Source organism: Grammomys surdaster, unplaced genomic scaffold, assembly GCF_004785775.1.
Source record: "Grammomys surdaster isolate TR1022 unplaced genomic scaffold, NIH_TR_1.0 126546, whole genome shotgun sequence".
Classification (NCBI taxonomy): domain Eukaryota; kingdom Metazoa; phylum Chordata; class Mammalia; order Rodentia; family Muridae; genus Grammomys; species Grammomys surdaster.
Window position 1 is genome coordinate 1,054,430 of NW_021621338.1, and position 12,085 is coordinate 1,066,514.

A 12,085-nucleotide genomic window follows, 5' to 3' on the forward strand; every position below is an offset into this window, starting at 1 on the left:
ACACACACAAATACACATACAAATGTACACACATATATACACATACAAACATATGCACACAAACACACACACACATACACATACAAACACATACACACATAAACATGCCCACCCACCACAAATACACATGTATATACACACACATATATACATACACATACACACATATATACACAAACACCCCCCCACAAACATACATACATATACACACAAACACACACACATCCAAACTTACACACATACACCCCTAGACTATGAAAATATTTAGGGCTTGGGTTTTCTATTTCTAGATGACAAAATAAAACCATGCCCCCTACCTCTCCAGCAGGTATCCCCAGGCTGATATTGTTGACAGCTATAATCTTCTTGTGGATAAGCTGGTAGGTCTTTGTGAGACGATGGAGCTGGACCAGGTCAAACTCAGCTGCACCACTCTCAACTCTTAATCTCTCAGCCCGCACATCTTCATCTTCATCTACTGTCTCCATGATAGGCGAAGAGGTAAATTTCCTGAAGAAGAGCCTGGAAATCAGATTACGAAATGATGTGACTCAATCTGGACACTTCAATGCTCTCAATTCTCTGGAAGCGTACTGCCTACTCACTGTTAGGCTGTTCTTAAACTCATTATGTTATCCTGTTTAAATGATGTAAGCAGTGGTAGTCATTTCTTTCCACAATCTCTACAATGCTGGCAAATGGTGTTTACTTTCCATGGATGAAATGTCTACCATTGTTCAAATTTAGAATCCTAATTTCTAAATGAGATGCGTGCCTGAAAGCTAGCTTCTGACAGGGAGTTCAGAATCATTAGTGGAACTCAACACTTACGAGCCCAAGATCATCTTTCATCTTATTGCTCTAACAACCGTCTTCTCCTTCTCCTCCCCTTTTTTATCCTTCCCCTTCTTATCCCCCTTTCTCCTCTTGCTCCTTTTCTTTCTTCCATCTTTTCTTCCTCTTCTTGTGTATTGTGATAAATCTAAAATGAGGCATACCCTCTTAATTACATTCTCTTTTCTCTCATTTTTTCAAGGGGAGGGAGATAGAGCCTAGGATTATACTGCTAACAATTAGCAGGTCTGTCCTTTTAAATATGTCCTTTTATAATATGAATAGCATTTATTCTGCATTCTATTTACAACCAATATCTCATTTAAGATCCAGGACATAATTTAAGATTATCAGCCCTGCAAAAATCTTTTAAGTCCAGACTTACCTCGGTCTTGCCCAACAAACACCAAATCAAAAATTAAACCAAAGCTTTTAAAGTTCTGCAAATCAATTATTACAAGTCTACCCTGAAAATCTCTGCCTCTTTTAAAAACAGTCTCAAGATTCCAAAACACGATACTTTCTTTATATCTATTCTAGTCTAAAAGTCCACTGATGTAGTCAGTCTCTAAACACTGGAAATGCCTTAGAACCCTCGCTTAGTCATGGACCAGTTTCCTGACTCTTTCTATCTCTACTATGAGCTCCAGTTTTACCAGCGTTTCTCAGTAACCCCACACTTCTCCTGTGTCTCTGACTCTTGCATCCCAGGATGCACTGGTTCCACAAAAATTACACCTGGTAAGGTATCATGTGGTTGTGATGCTCTCTGCTCTCTAACATTTAATAGACTGCCATTGGTTTGTTAAATAAGGTTCAAACCAGATCTCTTTACTAAGCATTCAAGAGACGCCATAACCTTCCAGCCACACTGTAAGCCAAAATGACCTGCCATTCATTACATTTATTCTATCTTCCAATCAAATAGTATAATTTTTAATTAAGTAGTCTATAACATATTACTCTTTCTTCTTTCTTCCTTTTATTATTACTTAATTAAAATTTTATTTTCAGTAGGTAATGCAGGTTCATATTAAAGTTAAAATGGTACCAGAAAATAGAATGTCAAAGTAAGCAGTCTTCAAGCAACACTGACAATAATCTATTAAAGAAGATAAATTTCTTTTTAACTCACATGGCAATATATAATACTCATTTCTTAGCCTTTCACATTTATTTAATAACTACTAGAATAAATATTACATAGATATTGGATCATTATCTCTATGTGTGTACATATCCATTCTTTATATTTGTATATGTATTCAAATACATGTACAAGTATACTTGACCATGAAAACACTCATGCAGAAAAGGATGCTGGGTGACTGCTCCATCACTCTCTGTCTTATTCCTTTGAGATAGAGTCTATCATTGAATCTAGGGCTTGTAGTTTTGGTTAGATTAGTTGCCCAGCAAGCCCCAGATCTGTCTGTCTCACCCTACATCCAACAATGCTGGCTCCTGTGTTTTGTGTGCTGGCAGTGAGCATCTGAATTTAGGTTCTCATGCTTACACAGCCAGTGTTCTTTGCTGAGTCACATTCCTCACTCGTGGATCATTCCTTCTGATGGCTAAATAGTGTTAAATTTGTGAATATAGATGTATAAATTAAGAAATCCCTAAATAAAGGTACGTTGCTTATTTCTACTCGTTTGCTCTTAGAAATGGCTAATGTGGTGATGTAACTCTGTACATGTGTCAGTGTGAGGTTTGTGGTGGTGTCATTAGGAACACTTCCTAGGAAGGCAGTGCTGGTTAGGGGTAAATATACTTGGCTGTGTCCCTCTTCTCATTTTTGATGTTCTCCTTGCTTCAGCCCAGTCATCTTCTCTAAGACTCACTGTCCATGCTACACACTCAAACTTCTTTCTCACTTCTGCCCATGAAGCCTTTATCTTCTTCCTCAACTCACTGACTCTCTTTTAGGGTGATAACTGTGGTTACTTAATTTTGTCTCTTACTCTACACCAGCACACTAGGTTTGTGGTATTGTCACCAGGATCACATATGAAGACTGGACAACTATTTACCACATTTAAATGAAAGATAAATTATGCTACCATGTTATAAAAGGTTCTAAGGTAGACTTTCTAGTATTACTAGAGCAAACACCAAGATCATTGCTGAGCCCTGAATATTCTGATTCAAATATCATGGAGGGGAAATGCTGTTCTCATCTGGCTTACCTGAGCTTCTTTATCAGCCACTCATTGATGAGGAGTCGCAACAAGAAAAACATGGTGCCTTGAGAAACCAAGGCCACAAACATTGCCCCCAGCTTATCCATTTCAAAGGTCTCGCTTGGATAATCCACACCATAGGCTTTTAAGAAATCCAAGACTGCCTGTTGCTGAGAGAGTTCAATCAAACCATAGCCAAAACAGAATTGGGGGAAGATCAGGAAAATTCGCTTGAGGGTTTCAGAAATAAGTTCTAGAGTCTGAAACAAGAGAAATAACAAAATGTAGTTTTAGGATTCCAACTAATTGACAAAACATTTAAAACTGGATGAAGACAGATGGAGAAGCCTATGCAGCTTGGCAATTATTTCACATGTATGCTGCAATCTCATATTGTATTTGCTACACAAATGACAGTATGACAGAATTTATTATCAAAATGCAAGTAAAAAGAATGGTTTTCTCAAAGTAGCCTAAGGTATCAGGCCCAATTCTGGAGACAAAAATCACTTCTAGACATGGCTTAGATTCAGAGAGAGAGGTAAGCTTGGCTAGAATGTTGGGATCCAAAGCAGTATCAGTGGGTTCCCGAGAGAGGGCTCAGTAAACCTTTTGACCTGAGGGAATCTCAACCAGGGAAATGTTGTGAAATGAGAAGGAAGGAGAGACAACAGGTATCAAAGAGGAGGAAATAGCTCATTTTCACATTATTCACACTTAGGCCAAGGACTTCCACCTTACAGTTTTCCTTCCTCCTCCTGAAGTGGCCTTGCCTATTCCTCACCTCACTTCATCTCCCCTCTATTCTCTTGCATTCAATTGCCCAGGACTGTTAAAGCTTCTCTGTCACTGATCATAATTGTTAGTTCTGAATGGCGAGGGATGCTTACAACAAAGTAGATTCCAATACATGATTGAAAGGGAATTTTTTTTTCCTCTATGAATGTTCAAATGAATCCTAACCCAAAGCCATATACATAGTCCATTCTTTCCACCACTGCACCTTAGGGATTTATTAATAAGTTAACTGTTTAGCTGACCAGTTGGTACCATACAATCTATCTGATCTCATATCTATCACTTTACTCAAGACCTAGCAATAGTCAGTATTACTGGCACTCAGTAAATACAATGATAAATATTAACCTATCTGGAGCTTAATTTCTTTTAAAGCTATACTTTCTCCTTTTCTAAATTGAATAAAATCAAATGATAGTCTTTTCTATTTAAATACAGAGTAAAGGAAATCTTTCCACAAGGAACACGTTAAGGCTTCTGGTTCATTCACTGAAGTTTAAATAATGAATAAGAGACCTTACCGGATCATTAGGCTTTTCCTTGGAAAGAAAGTATACCACCGACAGGGAAACAATGGAATTGATGCCAAAGAACAGGTTGACACACACGTAAGTGATGAAGGCCATTCCTGTTTCATGGAAGAGGCCAGCCAGCAGGTACATCCAAGAAAATGTTGCATAGCTGTAGGATAATAATACTAAAAATTAAAATTACACCTTAGTTATTCGAGTCTACAAAGCAAAAATAAAATAAAGCTCAGATGGGTTACCCAGGGAACAGCAAACATGAGAGGTGAATGGCCAAGCCCTGAAGCCAGGTCTATATTTCATTCCTCATTTTGACAAAAGACCCTCAAAGGATATTTTTAAAATGACAGCAAGAAGCCTCTCTTTTAAGAAACCCATATAGTTTCTCTGTCATCACAACTACAGATTCATCCCCTGCAGGGTATGATGTTACTCTGTCTAGGCAAGACTTCCACTGCTCAGAAATAGGAGTTAAAACTGAATAAACCTTATCATTTAAAACTGAGGAAAGATAATGACATTGTTGCAGGTAGCTAATAAGATCTGTGTAAAAGACTGGTGGCCTAGGTTAGGCAAAGATAAGCAACTTCCGTTTTAAATAGATCTAGAAACAGAAGGCCCTCTAGTTGTCTCAGTTTCAATTGATTCTACCCATGCCTTTGTAATAGAATCAAGTTTTACTCTAAATGTCAATTACATCATGCAACCTGTATTACTCTAATATAGAAACAACAGTAATTATACCCTTACCCATCTTGAAAAGACAAATGAAAATAGACATAAATTTTACATGTACCTTCTAAAGCCATATATAGTCATGTACTTTGTCAATACATATACCTACACATATTCATACTTTCCTGGTCATTCTAAAATATTCATTTTATATACTTTAGATTATGTGTGTAAATTGGTACAATGAATGCTACCCAGTAAGTGCATGTTAGTGATGACAACATTAATTTTCAGAAGTATGGTACTTACAGGCCATGGACTAGCAAGTGTAATACATTAGTCATCACTTATGTTAAATGACCCCAAGACAATTGTAAATTAACTAATGAGACAAAGGTCCTATTTGTGTCTAGGAGTGCTTAATTTTGTTAATTCTTTTTTTTTTTTTTTTTTTTTTTTTTTTTGTTGCTTCATCAGCAGCTTACCCAAACAGCAAAAGTAGGAGGGATACAGCGCCTAGATTATTTCCACTGTAGAAGGCAGGGAGCTTAAAAATTGCGATGACACCAATTGAAAATGCTACAGGAACCAAATAGAAGACCTATAGATATAGACAAAACAACATTTAGTATATGGTGAACATTTTTTTTAAATCAATAACCCACCTTATTTAACCCTGCAATAAGTTGACCTAGAAAAATTCTAAGGGAAGGAGTTTTTTATTTATCTTCCTGTTGCTTGTAACATTCAGCTCACTTTACATTTATCTCACTTTAGAATTTGTCTTCTCCAATATGAGGTCAAGGCAATTTCAATCTATATAGATACACAAGAAATCCCTGGTGTTCCTGCCTCAAGGCTTAAGACTTGGGATCATTCAGTGACAGGGGTTCTGGGAGAAAGATAAGAAAGGCAGGTTTCTCGGTATTAGAATCAGTCCTCAAAGTATTGATTTCATTTTGGATGCAGCTACTTTCTCACATGGCTGCTTTCTGAGACTTGGTTATCAGTGTTAGGCATTCCGTGCAAAACAGCAGGGCAACCATTCTCACACGTTCTTGAAATCACAGGTATCTGAACAAAAACCTCAGTATTGTTCACAAGCAAAAATATTAGAGGCTTAAGAGTTTGCAGCAAGATGCATGCAGTGAAGGTAGAGGTGGCTCAATTTAAGGGTGGTGGTCGGGAATCTTGTGAATGGCACCCGATCACCAGTAGTCCTGATCATAGGATCTCAGTACTGAGTAAAACCTTCACAGAAGAACACATTGAAGCTTCCTTAACATTTAAGCTCATGTGAAGTACAGAGCGGTCATTAGCATTCTTTTAGACTTGGCTTCTACAAGGGGTACATTTCAGACCTCACTGGATGCATTAGCAAAATGGATCTGTGGTTAATTACTCTCCAACTCTTCAAGCCAATGATCTTGACAACAACTCAGACAGTCGCTGCAATCACAGGCAAATGCATACTCATCTGGGCTCTTGGCCAATGCCAGTACATTTGGAGTCAAGAATGATCATCTGAACTTGGGGACCACTTTACATAACGGAGAGCGCTGTCAATGAAATACATCCCTCCTTGTCCCTGCTAATCTTCTCTAGTGTGTCATTCAGCGGGAGCTACTACTTTGATTTTTCACTATTAGTTGATTAAATTTTTATAAGCTTGATTATCTGGCACTATGGGGTAATGCTGTTAAGCTTCTATTTTGCCACAGTAGTGGTTCTCAGACTTCAATGTGCTTAAAAATCACCTGGGGATCTTGTTTGAAATGCATACTTTCTACACTCCATTTCCCAAGACACAGATTTAATAGACCTGGAGAGAGGCCCAGGAATCTGTATGTTGATGTGCACTCTAAGAATATGATATTTCCGAGACAAGGGAAAGTAGGTGTCTTTTTCCTTCCAGCCATCAGATGATATAAGCTTGATTCAATTGGCTTTTCTTAATTTTTCTTTCCTTGCAGTAATAATTTGAATAATTAGCACAAATAGCTCTTGAATACAAAGCTGATAGACTTCTACTCAAATTGGTCCTGTCTTTCTTGCAATGACAAAAGTTACTTACCATGTCATAGATGAAATTCGTCACCCAGTAGCATGTCACACCGATGCCAGAAATGTGCTGCAACTGCTTGGCTTTGGTCTGATGCTCCCTGACAATGTAGGTGACAAAGCTGGCAGTGGTGACAGAGTAGCCCATCAGGATGGACAGCGCCACTAAAATATCGATTAAACTGCTGATTCTATCATGAGCAATAGGGAGAGGAAAGTACACATAAGTTTTTGGAACTCCTTTCCTTTCAGGAAGATTCATGACTAAAGCCATCAACAAAGCAGTACAAGAGCTGGCTGTGACACAGATAAGGCTTCCTGCAAGGCAGTCAGATACTATCTTCAACATGACTCTTCCGTGACCCTGAAATAAATGTAGCGCTAGTGCAACTGAATTGGCTAGGGATGCATGATAGAAAAGCCTCGGTCTCCAAGGGTTACAGAGTGCATGCAAGGGCTATATAGATCTTCAGCAAAGAAACAGTACTTAAATGCTATGCAGGGAAGTCAAAATGATGAAGTACTTGTGCACTTGACTCATAAAAGCAGCAGACTCAGTGAATCTGCAGTTGACAAACTCTACTTGGCAGCCCTCTCCACACCCTTCCAGAAACTTCTTTTTCTGCCAGTCAGTGACTTATATTATCAACCCTTCTAGATTGACACTCATTCAGATATGACTGCAATTTCCAATTATTGCACATTCTACAGAAGTGCAGCTATGCCAAAGGAAAGGTGGTAATGTCAAGGAAAGATATGTGCTTACGTGGCTTGTTCCTGGTCTTGCACCCCTGGATAAGGGTGGCTATACATGATGATCCCTAGAAAGAAGGGAGAGTTCTGCTGTTAGATGGTATTTAGTTTATCAAGAGCGGCAAGTTTTACATGAATAATACACGATGCTTTGTTTCTTACAAGAATTGTACTTCAAAGATTCTTGTTTAAAGGGTAATGCTTTTCCCACCCTTAATCCCATCAAATTCTTATGAGCACTAGTTTTCTCTTATTAAGAAAATAAACAATGTCTATTTGTGTGTAGAATATTCTGGAAAGATCTAAGAACATCTGCTTCTTATATGGTACATGCCATACTCTAGAGTACTCAAATGATTGCTTCTAACTTTCTTCTGTCTGGTCATTCCTGTTTGCATTTCAGCTGTACTTCAGAAACAGAATACACTTAAATAAGCAACTCAAATGGGCATCAATTATATAAGCCTCTCTGAAGATCAAACACCATTCTAACCCTCCTTTCTGAGTTAATGACAAGGATCAGGAAATATGGTCATGTGAGAACACGGTCCTTTCTCAGTTACTATTTCTAAGATGCTTATTGTTTGGAAGTCCTACCAGAGTAGGGACTGGAAGCATCAATATTGCATATCCATCAAAACTTAGGAAGTCCAAGAGCTTCACATGCACCCACACTTAATTAGTAGTCACTTAATTCCACGACGACCACAAAGTAGTGGGTTCTCAGAGTTGGTTATACTTTCTGAGTTGGAAGCAAGGCTCTTCCTTCTCCTTTCTTAAAGGATCTTACTTGATCAGAGTCAACAGTGGACAGGCAAGTTTCCCAAAAACTGAAATGTGAAGGCAGCATGCATACTGTCTAGATAAATGAGAAAAAATATGGTAGAACAGGAGATTTCAGGTCTCCTCTACACCTAAACAGTTATAAACTGAGCAAGAACTTTTGTACTTACTGCTTATATGGGATATGTTAAGACATATGTTAAGACACTTGGGTGCAATGTGTGGACATGTTCTCTAGGCAACATAAATTTGTAGCTGTCATTAAGATGAATATGACACTTTAAGTTGAATTCCTCAACAATAGTGTGCTAGATAGTTTTATGTCAACTTGACACAAGCTAAATTCATCTGAGAGGAGGGAATCTCCATTAAGAGAACACCTCCATCGGATTGGACTGTAGGCATGACTGATCAATGGATGTTTATTAAAGCAAATCAAATAAGTTTTCAAGTAGTATTGGCCTTACATGGAACCTACATCAAAAGTAGGCATATTTGTGGTCCCTATAGATATCAAGCTAAAATGAGATGCTTCCTGTGGCCATTGGTGCTAAAGCAACAAAGAATGGGAGGAGCACATAGCCGTGTAACATTTGCCAGAGAAAACATGCAAACCAATATTCTCTGGGAAGAACAGATTTTCCACATGAAGTTAACCACTAGAGGGAACCACATGAATGTAACAGATACTGACATTGCCAATGAAAGCTAATTAAAGTATTTTATTAGCATATTAAGCTTTAGAGTAAATGAATTTTAGAGCTAAAGAAAAACCTGGAACCCTACAAAGATGCCTTCAAACACATGAAGGATCATGAGGAAGAGGTGGTGAGGGCAAATAGGTTGACTTTTACAGCCAAGTTAGGTTCATTTGCCATGGGAGACCCCACTCACGTATTCTGAAGCATTACACATTTTTGGGTGACATAGATTTCTTCTTTGAAAGGAATAAAATATCTCCTAGAGAGGGCAGATTGTTGGCATTTTTTGTAAGTTTGAATAGACAAATTAACAAGGAATAGAAGACACACTTTCTTTAATTTATATATAATTTTATTTAAACTTTATTTTTAAATTCAATAGTAAATTTCATTTCAAGGTCAGCATAAGTTTTATGCTGCCAGATTCTTTTATCCTCTGTAACTTAAAACACAATGGTAAGGCCCTACAACAAGCCTGCGGGAGTCTCGAGTGGTTCCAGTTACATTAGTCTCAGTAATGAAGACTAATTATAGTGGAAACCAGGACACAGGTTTCCAGAAGCCAGCCCTTTAGACGAGGTGGCATCCTCCTGTTCTCTGTATCTTTGCTACATCTCCCTGGCTATTTCTATAGCTTCTCTGCTTTCATTGTCTGTCACAACAATGCATGCTTTTTGCTCTGAATAAAACACCCCACGGAAGGGTTCCCAACAGCATTTCAATCCAGGTTAGACTCCCCTAGCTTCAGTCACCATTTCACTTCATCTACCACTTTTGCCTTTGTCCTTTATTAATGTGCTAGACCTAAGGACTATCCATCTTGTTATTTTCTTAAAAGCTCCTCCAGCAAGGAAAAATAAAAAGCCAAAACAGTTGGGTAAAATCACGGATTCCTCTGAAAGGAAGATGTCTGAAGACTCGGCTGCTATAGTGAGTGTCTGGCATGATAGTTTACTCCCACAATTATCAGAACAGTTGACAGACACCAGAATGCATGGGGGTGGGGTGATGGAAGGGAAAGGGGGAGGGTCAGCTTTTATAAAAGACAGTTTGTGTCATTTATCCTTCCTAATAGGCTGCTTATGAGACTGGGTCCTGGCCAGAAAATGTATTATTTCATTTTTTTCTCTCTTCTTATTTTTTTAGGATCATATGGAAAAATAATTTGAGCAAGGCTCAGGGAGATGAAATGGTCTAATGAACAGTAATTGAGTTAGAAAAAAAATAAATCAACTTCCTTTAAATCCCAGTCCTATTTAAAAATGATGTGGAAGGCTGTGGGGAAATGAAACTGGAGTAGATCTGCCTGAGTCTGGATAAACAGCTTGAAACATTAGCAAAAGGACAGGCAGGACTCAGAGAGCTCCGAGTTCAAATCCCACCCTAGCACCTCAGTGAAAACATGGAAGCAAACAGTAATGTTAATCCAAAATGGAAGAAATTTTTTCATAACATACATGTCATATATGCTAAGTATGTGGTAGCACTTTGGGTGCAGTGTAGAACTTTGTGTTTTAAAAGTTTTGTCTTCATAACTGTGTGTGGTGGTGTTCAACTTTAAACCCAGCACTCAGGAGGCAGAGGTAAGTGGATCTTTATTAGTTACAGGCCAGCCAGGGTTACCAGGTGAGAACTGAAAACTTGTCATAATTTTTTTGCATATATAGATCTATGAACAATACTTGTGAATATTAATTTATTAGCCACCTTTTATCTGCAGACAAATAAATAGCTCTGAAATATTTTCCACGAGACTTCACTACTAGCTGTGAGAACAAATACTATCCTGGTTTGATAAATGAGGAAACTAAATTGATCTGAACTTAAGGGTATCATCTGGAATGTTCCATCTGGAAGCAGTTACTATTTCCAAACCCTTTCTGGAGATCCCTCATTTAGATGCTGTAAAACACCCTCAACAGAGGAAGCAGATATGAGGAGCATGTTTACATGGAAGGCTGTAGAAGAGAGTATGGTTAAAGACAGCTCTGCACAGTGACCCTACCGTGTCGGGCAGCATCGTACTCTGACATGTTAACTCTCAGGAGGAAGTTGTTGAGGCTGTTGAGGTAAGCTGGGAGGGAATGGTAGCCTTCTGGATCATACCACACCTGTCAAATTTCAAAAGGAGACAAGATCTGGATTGTGTTCGAATAAAACAGGCTTTTAAAACCTTCGATAGGATACTTTATTTTTAAAGGAAAACCTCAATTTGCTAGTGATTCATCCCACCTCAGAAGATAATAAGACACCCCTGTAGTGTTGATCGTAGATGGATCTGTGAGTTTTCAGTTTACAGGTGGGTAGAGATTAGGGAGCTGGCTATTCTGAGTAACAGAATGAGTAACAGCTGACTTAGCAGCTGCTCTAGACGCTTCCACCAGCGAAACCTGAAATGAACTGGAGAAGTCATTGTCATCTCCACAGTGAACCCATAGTGATTCTGAGAGTGAAGCCTCTTAACAGCACTGATAAAAACGGATAGCAACGGAATAGAGGAAGGACTTTTAATAATGCGCAAGCCTGGGGTCCTTAACAGCAAAATCGATCATTTTTTTACCCTACCCCCCACTCCACCCCCACACTAACTTTCTGTTCCTAGTTTTATGTAGCCCTCAGGAGGTGAGTTACTTTGCCCTCTACATCAAAAACAAGGCGGTTAAAATACTAGTGCGCTTTTTAAAATGGTGTTAGTTTAAAAATTGCATTCTGATTTAGAGAGGGGTAACACTCACATCTGAACACTAACATTAGAAAGTCTCTTGATTGT

The 12,085-nt window shown here is 38.5% G+C and overlaps 1 protein-coding gene across 1 annotated transcript in view; it reads right to left on the reverse strand.

Moving 5' to 3' along the window:
• Positions 1-12,085, reverse strand: part of Abca12 (ATP binding cassette subfamily A member 12) — a 161,675-nt gene that overhangs the window by 11,378 nt on the left and 138,212 nt on the right. The window contains exons 39-45 of the mRNA XM_028760684.1: positions 11,321-11,426; positions 7,845-7,899; positions 7,092-7,269; positions 5,503-5,618; positions 4,337-4,496; positions 3,024-3,277; positions 318-522 (exon numbers count right to left, since the gene is read on the reverse strand). Coding sequence (XP_028616517.1) covers positions 318-522; positions 3,024-3,277; positions 4,337-4,496; positions 5,503-5,618; positions 7,092-7,269; positions 7,845-7,899; positions 11,321-11,426 — 1,074 coding nt within the window. The remainder of the gene's footprint in view (positions 1-317; positions 523-3,023; positions 3,278-4,336; positions 4,497-5,502; positions 5,619-7,091; positions 7,270-7,844; positions 7,900-11,320; positions 11,427-12,085) is intronic.